The 15,963-nt window shown below is 41.8% G+C and overlaps 1 protein-coding gene across 1 annotated transcript in view; it reads left to right on the top strand.

Annotated features, from left to right (window-relative positions):
• The first annotated feature begins 5,666 nt into the window (after positions 1-5,666).
• The window catches only part of sts (steroid sulfatase (microsomal), isozyme S), a 31,152-nt gene continuing 20,855 nt past the window's right edge, over positions 5,667-15,963 (top strand). The window contains exons 1-5 of the mRNA XM_031742295.2: positions 5,667-5,825; positions 7,793-7,848; positions 9,959-10,131; positions 13,576-13,697; positions 13,979-14,101. Coding sequence (XP_031598155.1) covers positions 9,977-10,131; positions 13,576-13,697; positions 13,979-14,101 — 400 coding nt within the window. The 5' untranslated portion in view covers positions 5,667-5,825; positions 7,793-7,848; positions 9,959-9,976. The remainder of the gene's footprint in view (positions 5,826-7,792; positions 7,849-9,958; positions 10,132-13,575; positions 13,698-13,978; positions 14,102-15,963) is intronic.

Below are 15,963 nucleotides of genomic sequence, written 5' to 3'. Positions count from 1 at the left end.
AAGTTTGGCTAGCTGGTATATAATGATGTGCTACGTGACCGCTAGCGACACAGCTATGTTAGCATAACATAAACAAGCTAACTTTTTTCCACTCGATAAAAGTTAACGTGAGTGTTCTCGGTGGTCAGGAACAAATGTAATCGTATGGCAGGATGCTGTAAAAGGACTAAACTTCAGCCAGGAGAACAAGTGAGATAATCCATCCACAATACGAGGTTAGTCATTCATATACTGCTGCATGGGCTGTGCTGTAGTTACATCGTAAGGTTTTAAAAACTGAGCTTAAATAAATGATTAGCAGTAATAAAAGCCGAGGGAGGTCAACAGTGATCACTGACTGTTTTAGGAGCTTTTTGAGATTAAATAGAAGAAAGTACAAAACATTAAACATGTTAACAACACAAAAGCCATATTAAACGCAGACTACTTTAGGCCCGGAAGTAGGATTCGTCACGTCATCACTGAACAACCGGATAGGCGTAGGCTGCCGGGGATTCCCATGATGCATTGAGTTTTTCCTTTCCAGTCACCTTTCTCACTCACTATGTGTTAATAGACCTCTCTGCATCGAATCATATCTGTTATTAATCTCTGTCTCTCTTCCACAGCATGTCTTTATCCTGCTTTCCTTCTCTCACCCCAACCAGTCGCAGCAGATGGCCCCGCCCCTCCCTGAGCCTGGTTCTGCCGGAGGTTTCTTCCTGTTAAAAGGGAGTTTTTCCTTCCCACTGTCGCCAAAGTGCTTGCTCATAGGGGGTCATATGATTGTTGGGTTTTTCTCTGTATTTATTATTGTGCGATCTACTGTACAATACAAATCACAACAAAAGTCGCCTCAAGGCGCTATATAAATAAAATTGAATTGAATTGAATTGAATTTATTCAGCCTCACCTCAGGTGCTGGTGCCCACCTCTCAATTTTAAATACGTGCAGATATTGAGGATTCTTGGGAGGGGCCATGCTGACACCAGCTGTTATCTGGCAGAGGGTTGGCACCATGCCCCTCCCCTGTTTTAAATGCATTTTAGGACAGCATGCATCAACTACATATGAGCGGGCAGAGTGAAGTATGGGGTCTTCACAATGTTGCATATATTGTAGAATAATGTAACCGGTGACATAACACTCTCCACAGATTCTCCAGACCGTTTCATGTCTGTCATGTGTGCTCAGGGTGAAGCTGCTCTCATCTGTAAAAGCACAGGGTGCCAGTGATGGACCTGCCAATTCCAGTATTCTATGGCGCCAGGCTGGAGTACGTCGGGCCCTCATGAAGTCTGTTCCTGTTTGTTTGGTCAGAGACATTCACACCAGTAGCCTGCTGGAGGTAATTTTGTAGGGTTCTGGCAGTCCTGGCATCCTGTTCTTCCTTGCACAAAGGAGGAGATCCTGGTCCTGCTGGTGGGTTAAGAACCTCCTAAGGCTCTTTCCAGCTCTGGTAGAGTCACTGCCTGTCTCCTGGAATCTCCTCTATGCTCTTAAGACTGTGCTAGGAGACACAGCATACCTTATGCCAATGTTGCGTATTGATGTGCCATCTTGGAGTAACTGGACTACTTATGCAACCTCATTAGGGTCCAAGTATCACCTCATGTTACCAGTAGTGATAGTGGCCTTAGCCAAATGGAAATCTAGTAAAAAAAACAAAAAAACAAAACAGAAAAGATGAGAAAATGTCAGTGGCCTCCACCTGTAAAACTATTCCTGTTTTAGGGAATTGTTGCCCCTCTAGTGCATCTGCTGTCATTAACACTAAAGCAGTTGACACTGATTAACAGCCCCTTCTGAGCAATGTATTATAGTACAAGTTAATTGTCAAATGTACAACAAATGTGTGCGCTTTGAGTAAATAATAAAAATATTGGTGTTTTCTTGTTTAAATGACAGGTGGTCTAATACATGTATAACAGCTGTAGGTAATTTGGTGGTTGCAGGTCTTGCCTTTCTGTATACAGAGTCAGACAGGAACACAAAGAGTTGCAGTAACCTACCTGGATGTAAAAGTATCAATTTATGTGTTTCATGTTCATTTATTTTGCTTTAGTGTTAAATGATGTAAAGAAACACATGAGTAGATACATTTACTACAGGGAAAAGGTAAAGCACCTAGCTGTGTGGTGCTGACAATAACCTGCTCCTGAATACCAGCAAAACCAAAGAGCTCATTGTGGACTTCAGGAGGGAGAAGACAGACACCCATGTCCCCATCTACATAAATGGCACAGCTGTTGAACGGGTCTCCAGCTTCAAGTTCTAGGGGACCCACATCTCTGAGAATCTGTCCTGGTCAACTAACACCTCCAGCCTGGTCAAGAAGGCCCATCAGAGCCTTTTTTTTCTTGAGCACACTGAAGAAGAACCACCTGTCTGCTGACATACTGGGTAACTTCTACCTTTCCATCCACACTCACTTGATCCTTGGACACTCCTCCTCCCCCCTATCCCTCCCAATGACCATGATCATGACTGTCATTCATTCTCAACGTTCACCATATGCTCAAATTGGGTACGGCTATAGTTTAGGACAGCGGTCCCCAACGCCCGGGCCATGGACCGGTACCGGTACTGGTCCATGAGTCGTTTGGTACTGGGCCGCGAGAGTTGAGACTCAGGTGTGAAATTTGTGGTTTTAAGGGTTTTTATTGTTATATTTTAATCATTTTTATCGTTAACTCGGTTTCCCTGGGTCTTTTCCCGTGTGTTATGAATAAATCTTCTTTTTTTTGGTGCCGGTACTGGTTTTATTTTGTTGTATTTATCCGCTGCACCTTAAAGGCCGTTCCATGAAAATATTGTCGAATCTAAACCGGTCCGTGGCGCAAAAAAGTTTGGGGACCGCTGGTTTAGGACATTGACATAGTATTGTCTCTGTTATAGTGCCTACACTGTTCACTACTATAGTCTGTTCAGAGCGCTACGCTTCCACTACTGTAGATATATTCATAGCACTTTGTAGATCTGTTTACCTTATACATCTGTATATTTGTTCATATTACACCTGTATATCTGCCTGACTGTATAGCTATACAGATGATCTGTATATCTGTCTGTAGTTCATCTGTATATTTGGTCTCTTTGTACATAATCAGTGCATAACTATTCCACCATTTAAACGACCCTCAACTGTATATATCAGTACATCTGTGTATTTGCTCTCTATTTAACTTATCTGTATACAGGGAGTGCAGAATTATTAGGCAAGTTGTATTTCTGAGGAATAATTTTATTATTGAACAACAACCATGTTCTCAATGAACCCAAAAAACTCATTAATATCAAAGCTGAATGTTTTTGGAAGTAGTTTTTAGTTTGTTTTTAGTTTTAGCTATTTTAGGGGATATCTGTGTGTGCAGGTGACTATTACTGTGCATAATTATTAGGCAACTTAACAAAAACAAATATATACCCATTTCAATTATTTATTTTTACCAGTGAAACCAATATAACATCTCCACATTCACAAATATACATTTCTGACATTCCAAAACAAAACAAAAACAAATCAGCGACCAATATAGCCACCTTTCTTTGCAAGGACACTCAAAAGCCTGCCATCCATGGATTCTGTCAGTGTTTTGATCTGTTCACCATCAACATTGCGTGCAGCAGCAACCACAGCCTCCCAGACACTGTTCAGAGAGGTGTACTGTTTTCCCTCCTTGTAAATCTCACATTTGATGATGGACCACAGGTTCTCAATGGGGTTCAGATCAGGTGAACAAGGAGGCCATGTCATTAGTTTTTCTTCTTTATACCCTTTCTTGCCAGCCACGCTGTGGAGTACTTGGACGCGTGTGATGGAGCACTGTCCTGCATGAAAATCATGTTTTTCTTGAAGGATGCAGACTTCTTCCTGTACCACTGCTTGAAGAAGGTGTCTTCCAGAAACTGGCAGTAGGACTGGGAGTTGAGCTTGACTCCATCCTCAACCCGAAAAGGCCCCACAAGCTCATCTTTGATGATACCAGCCCAAACCAGTACTCCACCTCCACCTTGCTGGCGTCTGAGTGGGACTGGAGCTCTCTGCCCTTTACCAATCCAGCCACGGGCCCATCCATCTGGCCCATCAAGACTCACTCTCATTTCATCAGTCCATAAAACCTTAGAAAAGTCAGTCTTGAGATATTTCTTGGCCCAGTCTTGACGTTTCAGCTTGTGTGTCTTGTTCAGTGGTGGTCGTCTTTCAGCCTTTCTTACCTTGGCCATGTCTCTGAGTATTGCACACCTTGTGCTTTTGGGCACTCCAGTGATGTTGCAGCTCTGAAATATGGCCAAACTGGTGGCAAGTGGCATCTTGGCAGCTGCACGCTTGACTTTTCTCAGTTCATGGGCAGTTATTTTGCGCCTTGGTTTTTCCACACGCTTCTTGCGACCCTGTTGACTATTTTGAATGAAACGCTTGATTGTTCGATGATCACGCTTCAGAAGCTTTGCAATTTTAAGACTGCTGCATCCCTCTGCAAGATATCTCACTATTTTTGACTTTTCTGAGCCTGTCAAGTCCTTCTTTTGACCCATTTTGCCAAAGGAAAGGAAGTTGCCTAATAATTATGCACACCTGATATAGGGTGTTGATGTCATTAGACCACACCCCTTCTCATTACAGAGATGCACATCACCTAATATGCTTAATTGGTAGTAGGCTTTCGAGCCTATACAGCTTGGAGTAAGACAACATGCATGAAGAGGATAATGTGGACAAAATACTCATTTGCCTAATAATTCTGCACTCCCTGTATAATCTCCTCTTATTGCACTTACTACTCTTTGCACTTCTGATAAGATGCAAACCGTATTTCGTTACCCTGCATTCATACATGTGTAAAGACAATAAAGTTGAATCCTAATCCTAATAAGCAAAAAAGTGGGAGAGCACCACCAAGAAAGAAGCTAGTGGTGTCTTTCTCTGAAATGCACTGACCAGTATCACTGTGTTGTCTTGTTTACAGATACTCGTAGAATCATGCTTTAATCAAATATTTGTGCATATGTTGACAGTGCAGAGCAAAGTGTGTGAATGGAAAGCGTGCTAGTTCCATCTCTTTGGGGACGGCTGTAGCTCAGTAGGTAGACCAGGTCATCCACTAATCTGAAGGTTCAATCCCTGGCTGCCCTAGCCTGCATGCTTAAGTATCCTTGGGCAAGATACTGAACCCCAAGTTGCTCTTTGATGCATTCATCATTGTATGAACATGTGTGAATATTACACAGAAAGCACTTGGTGCTTGGGTGAATGAGGCATGATATATAAAGTGCTTTGAATGCTCAAGCAGAGTAGAAGGGGGCTACATAAAAACTTCATTTTCTTTGTACCATCTCTGTGTATGTGTGTAGGTTTGAGACAATGGTGCTGTCAGTGACACTTCTGAAAGAAAGAAAAGTAGAATAAATAATCACTGAGGTGGTGAAACAGGATCATAATCACGTTCTTGAGAAAGTGGCCTGATTCATGATTCATATCTGTCACATATTGCCCAGTAGTTTGTACTGTGAGCAGCAGTGTGACCTGAGCTGAGCATCAAAGACAGGCAGTGCAGGCTTAGTCAAATATGATGGGCGATTTTTTAAATTGTTTTCCTCGGTCTGACTGTGGAGTTTTGTTTTGAAATTCATGACAGGAAGTACTTCTATTTATTAAAGCTAACCGGACACAGAAGATTCTGCCCGGAAAAACAGAGTAGCCCCCACTTCTCGCGTGATTCTGGGTTCACAGCACAGCTCAAACAAGTTTGCAAGATTTGAGTAGCGCAGAAATTTGGGAGAAGCGTCCTACAGAGCGACAGTACAGCCTGCGGTCCGTATCAGCGTCTGTCATTCAGCACCTGTGAGTAACACTTCTGTCTGTCTGCAGGAGCAAATGTGCTGAATACTTGTGAACTCTGTCCATTTATCTGCAGGTTAGAAGTAAAACTCAAAAGCAAAAGTTATTTGCTACTAAAACTCCTCTGTTAGAGGATGCAGACCAGTAACAACAACAACAATAAATATAACAATAAATAACAATAATACCTTTATAGCAGTTTGGATAAAGCCACACATTAAAGATAAACGTTCCCGCATGCAGACACACAGTCCTGGCGCTTTTCCTGAACACTGACTGAGGACAGGACGGTGCTCTGACAACTCCAACAACCTCACGTGACGCGTGATGTAGCATGTTCGCCGTGTTGAAACTACAGAGAAGATGGGTGACAACATGCGCACGGAATAGAATAGAATAGAATAGACCTTTGTTGTCATTGAACATGTGCCAACGAAATTGTAGAAATAATCTTGCTTCACCAACGCGTTCTTACCCTGTTGATCTTTGCGGGTTACATGGATAAGAAAAAAACAATATTATTGATCATTTTTAGAATAAAGCCGACATTTGAAGATTTTTAAGGAATGGTAGATGTTTTTAAAACGATTGCATATTTGGCACTTAAGCTGTGAGCGCAGTGCCAAAACTCTCTGTCCTAAAACTTATCACTCGGTCCGCAGGGTGAGGAAGTGAGGTGTGATGCGCTTCTTTTTCTAAGCAGTGTGCACACAGCAGGCGACGGCTGTCTGAAGAATCTGTAATGCCGGGCTCACACTGTGCGATTTTTGAGTCGTGCGACCGTTTTGGCAATCGGCCCGAGTTTGTCCTTCATCGTGCATCGTGTAGTGTACGTGGGGTAACGAGAAGCGATTAACACCTCACGACCAGCTCCCGATCATCAATCGCGTGGTCGGGAGGATTTCAAACCTGTTTGAAATCCTCGCGACCGTCGTGAGGGTGTCACTGCAGCTTCTCACACTGCGCACGCGCAAACACAAATGTCAGCGAAAAAGACGGCGCAGCACGGCAGTGCAGCGTGTGATCTGGACACAAGCGATGGAGGCACAACTTGTAGAACTTTGGAAAGCTCACCCGAGCCTTTTCGATGTGGCCTCACAAAATTATCACGACCACAACAACCGTGAAAATAGTTGGATCTACACTGCTGCTCAATCACAGCTGCCTGATCAATGTTTTTCATAAAGTTGACGGTGGTGGTGTGCGTGTCTGTGTGAGTGAAAGACAGAGAGGGAGAGCGAGCGACAGAATTTCTGTTATAACCTTCATTTTATGAACGCACAGTTTGAGCACTCAGGTCGCATCAGAGCATCGGGCCGTATAGTGTGAGACCCTGCATCGTGACCTATGAACTTCTAACCCCTGCGAGTCAATCGTACAGTTTGAGCAGGAGCTGAATCGCGCGACTGAAAAAATCGCACAGTGTGAGCCCGGCATAACGAAAACAAGTGAAATGTCCTATGAATGAATCCGTGTTAGTGCCTTAGATTAATCTCCATGTGATAATGCGCTACACAGTAACTGGAACGTCTCGTGATCTGATGGTAAATAATGTTAGGACTTCTTTCACACACATTGCACTTTGTAATAATAAACAGTGGCCAGAGACTTCCATCAAAACCATATTGATTTCCCTTCAGGCTCCTCCTTTACCTGAATTGCCTCACTGAGGGAAACATGCGCGAAGCCTGAGCTTACACTTATTTTGGGTAGGACTAGACTCTCCCTGCTCAGGGCTGCGGTTTTTTGAGCCACTGATTTTTGCTGCTCTTGGCAGAATGCGAGTTATTACTGCAAACTGACTGCACTGTAGTATATAAATTATAGCACACAATTAGTAGATCATGCCCTATAGCCTATAAAGTCAAATACATGTTATTTTCGTATTATTTAAATATTACATGTAAATGTCAAAATTAATTATTTAACTGCTTTGATCTAGTCGAATGTCTTTCTTCCTCCCTGTTTAGGATTTCTGACTGCAGTAAAATTCCCTCCATCCATCACTTACCCCACGAGACCTGAGGTAAAAATTAATTTATGATAATCAAACAATTCTCACTAATTGAACTGAATGCAAAATATGCATTTACAATTAACATTTACATGATCTGCTCGACTTTGTTTATTATGTTGTTGTTTTCATGAATGACCGGAGGGTCTGTCCCAGTGAATTATGGGACAGCATTTTCTCCTCTCTATTAAGAAAAGATGGCCCAGTGTATGCTATTCCAACAGAGGTGATATAGGAAGCACCAAAGCTCCTTTCCTCAGTATTTGGAGAATTGGAGCATCTCTTATTATGGCGACTACACTACCTCTGGTCACCACTCTCGCTTAGGATCATTTCTAATCAAAGTGGACCATTGGGACTCATGGCGTTACTCTCATTCCTGCATACACACTTCCACGTCCACATTACATGTGAATTATAATCAAAATAACAGGTGGAAGATCAAGAAAAAATGAACATACAAAAATGAGTTTTAAACAGTTCTGTTAAACAAACCACTGAATCATTCGACCTAATTGACTGATTTTTGAAATAAGAACATTAAATGGTTAACGTGCTGATCAGAGAGGCTGCAGTTGCACCTTGGCTCATGTGATTAGAGGATCACCAGGGGGTCCTTTGTCCCTCTTTGGGGGGATACTCCCACTGGGTTTAAATCTGGGACTCTCGGCCATTTGACTTTAGAACTGAAGAAGCTTCTCGGATGAGAGGTGAAACGTCTTCAAGCAACTTAAAGAAGTCCAGACGCTTTTCTTTGCAAACTCCTTTGAAACCATTAAATGTTTCATTTTTGCAACGTTTCAGATTAAATACATAAGATTGGAAAAGCTTTGATATGTGAGATTCAAATTTCAAATGCTTGTCAAAAGTAATACCAAGGTTTTGATCAGATGATTTGATATTGCTGGCAAGGGGGCTCTCCTCAGAGAAGCTGCCGGACCCAAACAGTGTCAGTCTGAGACATCCAGTTAGTTAATGGCAGTGAAAGATTGCCTGAGGTAGCTTTAAGTGTGGGGACACCATTTCCACCATGGTTTATAAGCACTGATCCAGACAGTTCAAGTTTCCCATGTTTCAAAAATGAAGGGACTAAGTAGGGCTGCTCGATTATGGCAAAAATGATAATCACGATTATTTTGACTGAAATTGAGATCTCGATTATTTGACGATATTTATTTAACAATAACAATGTATTGAATAATGGCTTTAAAGATTGTCAAAAAATAATATAAAATAGTGTGCAAATACTGATTACAGTGCAAATGTTTGCAATATAAAAAATAAATGAAAAATGTAAACATCTATGTTTAGTGAACTTCAAAATACTGCACAATATTTGATCCACGTCTGACTCCGCGAACCCATAATGTTTCCACCAATGCTCCCTCTAATATTTCATGTGTCTGAGCGAACACACAAACTCCCTGAGCGTCCCTTGGACCACTGTGAGCGACATCAGACGTGTGCACTGTGGTCACGCCAGCATCGAATCCATCCAAGTTACATGGTTTATTAAAATAATCGAGAGAGTAAAGCACGAGGGAGGTGCTAATAATCGGCTCAGTCATTTTTAATGATCGTTGAAAACCCAGATCGTAATCGAGATTAAAATTTGATTAATTGAGCAGCCCTAGGACTAAGCATGTAAACGTAAACAAGTAACACAAATATAATGTAAAGCAGTCAAAGGAGTTAGTAGCTTTTTCTCAGCTTTAATGCTGCCTAATATGCCTGTAACAGTCTTCAGTGTCAAACTTTCACTCGGCTGTGTGCTTGAATCATAACCAGTTTGTATTATTCATTATTAAAAACACTAGAAGAAGACACGAGTACAGTCCTTGGTTAATGCTGATGAGCCGTATCGGCAGCAAAGTGTCATTTGTTCTCATGTCTTTGCTCGACCACTTCACCAAGTTTTGTGAAATGTTTGTGAAAAAGGTACTCTAGCGTCAAAGCTGTGGTTAACTATGGTCAGTTAAATTATATTCATTAGTAACTGACAGTGACTGACGGATGCTTCAGAATCATTGGTGGGAAACTCCAGAATACTATTGGCTGTAATACAGGTATCTGTCAGTGTATCTTTACACTACAATAACATTTAGTTTGATTTTTCCTCCAGTGTTTCTGTTCTGACAACATGAAGTCCACGTGGCCACTTTCCTCTCTGTGGCTGCTGCTCTTAGAGGTGAGCAGTGTTTCTCTTCAGGAGAGCAACAGGCCTAGTTTTGTCCTGATAATGGTGGATGACCTGGGAATTGGAGACCTTGGCTGTTATGGCAATAACTCACTGAGGTAAAAACATGTTGCTTCTCACTGACGCCGGTGGGGCTTAAGTGTAATTTGGCTACTGGGGTTTAGAGAGGTGATTGGCAGAAATGGGAGAAACTTGTAATTCTTCAAGCCGCTACTCCCAGAACTCTTTCATTTTACCTTCTGTTATTGTAGGCCGTTTTGTTCCCATACTGGAGTGAATATCTTTGATTGCGGCTCTGTTGATTGCTTCACAGTTGTCTGGGGGGGGTTAGACTACTGAATCTCTAGATACACAGGACAGCAGGCTGCAGAGAGGGTAGAAGAGCACAACATGTTCCTCTGATATTTTGGACATATACAGAAGAGAGAGGACTCATAGAAGACTTGGCATACTTCTGTGAGAGTAACTGACACAGGGGTAATATTTCTGAGGCTGACACATGTAGTGTCTACTGTTCGGGGCAAAGGTTTTGCTTGTCTTATGATAATGTAGCTGATGACCGCACAGTGCTATAAAAATATGTAGGAAAAGGCAGAGGTGCAAGGCATCCAAAGCCAAGTGTGTTTTAACAAAGCCAATCTAATCTGTAGTATTTTGGGAGCTGTTTGAAAATTCTTTGACACTTGCATGGCATAAAGCATGAGCGAGCATCAAAGGAATGAATAAGTAATCCGTAATTCAGGCATTACTCACAAAATGAATAAAGGAATGCATGATATGTAATATCAGCCACAGTATCACTACTTCTACTTTTGATTCACTGAAGGCGAAACCTTTACATACTTTAAAAAAGGGGTATTCAATTAAAATTCAATGAGGTCCAGTTAGGGGAAAATATCCTCAAACAAAGTCCAGAAGATCATAAAGTTCACCATGGATCATAATTCACAGTTTGTTTTGTTTTCCCATGTGCTCTGAATAAATGATTTGATTGGCTGAGTAGCGCCATGTGAGATACGTTACAATGCATGTGACTCGTCTGTGTTTCCTGTGTATATAGACTGACTGCCGTAAAGACAAAGGAAAAGGCTGTGCAGATTAAAATCTAGTAATAGATCTGGGTCCAGATCTGGACCTGGTCCACCTCTTGGTGACCAAGGCTTTTTTCAGTTGGTTGTAACTTTTACATATGCTCATCAACTAGTTTATCAGGTACATCTGTTCAGCTGCTAGTATAGTATAGTATAGTATACAGATGTTTCTGTAAACTATGCTGACCACTTGGTTATGTCGTTCCGTGTATGCTCTGCCTGCTAGCATCTTGCACCAGGCCTATGCAGGACAGCAGTGGGGACAGAGCATCTCCTTGGTAGATCCCACACTTGATGGTGACTTGTGCTATGGGCTTGAAGTTGGCCTCTAGTGTCGTCTGCCACCTCCCCATGGAGTTCCTGATGAAGGCTCTTAGGGTCCTGTTGATCTTCTAGGCATTCCAGGATCCAGCTGTGGGGCATTGAGTCATAGGCCTTCTTGTAATCAATCCAGGCAGTGCACAGGTCGGTCAGCCTGGTCTTGCAGTCTCGGCTGACTGCTCGGTCTACCAGTAGCTGGTGTTTTGCGCCTCTGGTATTCTTGCCCATTCCTTTCTGTGCCCCACTCATGTATTGACCCATGTGCCTGTTCTTCTTAGCTGCTATGATGCCTGACAGGAGCTTCCACGTGGTACTGAGGCAGGTTATTGGTCGGTAGTTGGAGGGGACTGGTCTCTTCTGGGGGTCCTTGGGGATCAGGACTGTCCGCCCTTCGGTTTGCCATTCTGGGTGTCTGTCATTGACGAGCAGCTGGTTCATTTGTGCTGCCAGATGCTCGTGGAGTGCAGTCAGCCTCTTCAGCCAGTAGGCTATATATATATACAGTCCCGATTAAAAGTTTAAGACCACTTGAAAAATGGCAAAAAATCTTATTTTGCATGTTTGGATCTTAACAAGGTTCCAAGTAGAGCTTCAACATGCAACAGAAGAAATGGGTGTGAGCGAAACATTTGAAAACAACGCTTGAACCGAAACAGACTGGTACAGTTGATCAAAAGCAAAAAAAAGCAGACAGACCAACAACAGACAGAGGAGAGCAGAGGGCTAAACACACAAGGGTAATGAGGGGATGGGGAAACAGGAGGGAAACACAGCTGGGACTAATCAGAGACAACGTACCAACATGATGAGGGACTATCAAAATAAAACAGGAAGCGTGAGAAACAAGCTGAGACATGGAGTCCACTCTGGGACCGGGAAAGAACAGACATGAGAACATAACTGACTCGACGCCACACATGAAACACAGGGGAGGCACAGTAACAAAAACCTAGGGACTAGAAACAGCAAATATAACCAGAAACTAACTAATTCAAAGAATATTCAAAAACCAGGAAACACAAAAACACCGGACCCACAGACCCAGGACCATGACAGGAGCTGTGGTGTGCAGACCAAAGATAGCCTCTCCCAGAAACTGTGACATGTGCCAGTGGAAATAATATAATTTGGGATTACTTCACTGTATTGGATACTGGGCAAACAACAAAAATTCAGCATTTATTATACTAAAGTGAGGTTACCCAAGAATATAAGCTAATATGAAGCCTATGTGAGCCAGGTACAAAAATCCAAGGGAACTTTTTTAAAAGATATTTTTAGATAATTCTCAAACTACCTTTGACTCAATGTACTGCTCTAAAAGTCTCCTTTGACTTAATTGGGGCAGACTAATTAAGAATAAAGAGTTCATCTTCTTTCTCTGTTAATTTGTTTCTTGTCCTGTTTCCTGTTTGTGGCCTCTGTCTGAAGAGCCTTTCGTCAAGCTTGGTTTTACTCAAGGTCTCTTCCTGTCGAGTGCTGCCCATTGGGGAGTTTTGGCTTGTAGGGTCAATATTATTATAGATGACTGCTGTCAAGCAGTTATTATTGCATCCAAGTGCAAATATAAAAATACATACATACCATTTCATATTTGTTGAATGAGATTGTATTCCTGTGCTCTTGTTTCCATGCAGTCAGTTTTATTTGTTCAGGTTCTCTTTCTGATATTTCTTTCTCTATCTCGCTACAGTAAAGGTGAGTGGAATTTTAATATAGGGCATTAATTCTGCAAAGAAGTTGATGCTTTCAAATATTTATGTCCTTTTATCTCCAGTGTATTTGAGTAGATTCAGAATGATCACAGACAAATAACTAGCTCACAGCGGTGCGTCCCTGGTGAATTGTTTACTGATTTTGCCAAACAAAAGCTTGCTCAAAGTCATAGTTTTTCTTTGATAAGACCTTTTTTATGAAACAGGGACATTGATTTTGTAAAATAACAGTAATAACAGTAAAGTGGTGATTTGTGATTGATTGGAAAAATTTGGGCATTAAGAACTGAGTGACAGATTCTTGAGCAACAGCTGGAGATAAGTTGCTTTAACTTTATTTCAGGCATTTACAAGTCTGACATATCTTGCTTTGATGATAAACCTGTTCTGTAATTGTTGATGATGTGATTTGCAGGACCCCCAATATTGACCAGCTGGCAAAGGAAGGGGTGAAGCTGACCCACCACATTGCTGCAGCAAGCCTCTGCACTCCCAGCAGGGCAGCGTTCCTCACCGGACGATACCCAGTGCGATCAGGCCAGTTAAAAGCTGCAGACAGAAACGAGCTTTCCCGACAGGAGCAGTGCTTCATGTTGGCCTGGTGGAGAAGTTTCCAGAATACAGAACCGTTAAACACAGCCACCTTTAACAGAGCTGTACTCTGAATGAAAAGGCCATTCATTTAGTGAATTATCTAAGATCACTTTGAGCCCAATTACAAAGGACTTTGTCTATAAAACTCTTTATGCACATTGTCGTGAATTGAGTCATTTTTTTTTATGCATGTCACGTTTGTTTTTGTTTTTCTTTCTTTTCAGGTATAGCTGGTCATATCAGACCAGGTGTCTTTTTATTTAATGCAGCGTCTGGAGGTCTCCCCAGCCAGGAGATTACTTTTGCCAAGGTTGTCAAACAACAAGGCTATGAGACTGCTCTTATAGGTATGATGCACGTATCATGCATTCCTAACTCTTATTTGTCTTATTAGAAAAAACAAACAAAAAGCTTGTCACTTCAGACCCTTACACATCTGTTATGAATATGTGGAAACGCTGAAAAAGCGTTTTTATGAAGAAACATGTTTAGAAGCGGACATTATAAGCGCTGTACTTTGGTGTTATTTGTCTGATAGGTTGGTGACTGTGAACAAACCAGTGTAGTTGTTTTAATGGCAGAAGACACGGGTGAAAGAAATTAGCAACTTATACCGTGGATAGGCATTTCATTGGCAGACTACCAATGTCATTGGGAGTCTAACCATTGGTACATTGGTACACACTGCAGTGCACCAGTTAAAGTCTCATGAATGCTAAGATTTAGTGTTTTACAGTAAATTTCAAACCAGTGTAACCAGTCCTGTTTAACTTCTGTGTGGAACTAACTTATGACTTAGTGATTTGGAAGGTTTTCTCTCTAACATCTGCAGTTTAGATTGCGTTGCTGATACGACTTAATGATGACTATTATGTTGCTGTATTTGTAGATAGAAATGCAATAAAATCCACTTTGAAACATCAGCGTGTAGATAGGTCTTAGTACAGAGACTTGGTTTTTCCATCCTTCCCTGTGAATCCGATTTTTGTGTATTATTAGTTTAATTAAATTCTGTTTGTGTGTATAGAGCTTGAGATTGTGACATTACCAGCACAGTGCATTTACAGGTACAAGCCAATGCACTTCTAGTTTTTATTCCCTCTGGTGTAAAGTCTCTACCAAATCAAACATGTCAATCATCAAGAATAAGATTTCCACACTGGATCGTTTGGGGCCCAGGTTAATGATAACAGTGTGATAATGGAAGGAGACCAAGTTAGGGAAGCAAAGCCAGGAGCACGGGAGCTTGATTCAAACTGTTCTACATGGTGTAGATAGGAAGAGAAATAGAGTGGTGGTAATCTTTATGTGAATAGTGTTGTGCAGGTGAGGAGAGGGTCAGACAGGGTCATGAGTTTGAAGCTGGAATGATGTTGAATGTTGTCAGCGTGGTAACTGAAGCAGAATTTAATGGACATGTAAGTGAAGGAATCAGAGGTGATGAGGATGTGTGTGGTGTCTTCTCTATATGTTTGTAGGTCTTTAACTTACAATATAAAGCACCTTGAGGCAACTGTTGTGATTTAGTGCTATATAAATAAAACTGAATTGAATTGAAGGAGAGAAATGCCGAAGGACAGATGGTGTGGATTTATCAGATAGGACGGAATGACTGAATCCGGAAGTGCAGAGGTTAAGAAAGGAGGAAGTGAGGGCAGCTATGAAGGTGTATGAAGAGTGAAAAGGTGGTTGGTTGGAGATGGAGATGTCTAGGAGACAGGGCAGTGGACTTTTTGAGCATACTGTTTAACAGTCACAGAGAGTGAGAAGATGCCTGAGGAATGGAGATGAGATTTTTCAAGAACAAGGGTGGTGTGCAGAGATGTAGTAACTACAGAGCTCTAATGCTGATGAGCCATGCCATGAAGTATACTATGGGAAAGACTGGTTGAAGCTAGGTTAAGGAGAGAGGTGGTGAATGCCCCAGATCCACTAGGCTCTGTTTTGAGGTATCCTTAGGTAAGATACTGGATCCTGAGTTGACCCCAGTGCATACCTGTGAGTAGTGCTGGGCGATATGACGATATATATCGTGTGGACGATAGAAAAGTGTCTATCGTGCCATTTGTCTTCTATCGTTTCTATCGTTTCTAACCCTAATTTTATAAATTATTACATAAAATATATCATTAACCCTTTACAACCTGTCGGAGCAGGCACATTGCGTTTTGCTTTACTATTTTTTAATCCCTGTAGAACTGTAACCACA

Source organism: Oreochromis aureus, linkage group 23, assembly GCF_013358895.1.
Source record: "Oreochromis aureus strain Israel breed Guangdong linkage group 23, ZZ_aureus, whole genome shotgun sequence".
In the NCBI taxonomy this organism is placed as follows: Eukaryota; Metazoa; Chordata; class Actinopteri; order Cichliformes; family Cichlidae; genus Oreochromis; species Oreochromis aureus.
Note: the sequence above shows the minus strand (reverse complement) of the source record. Positions and strands in the feature narration are given on the sequence as shown.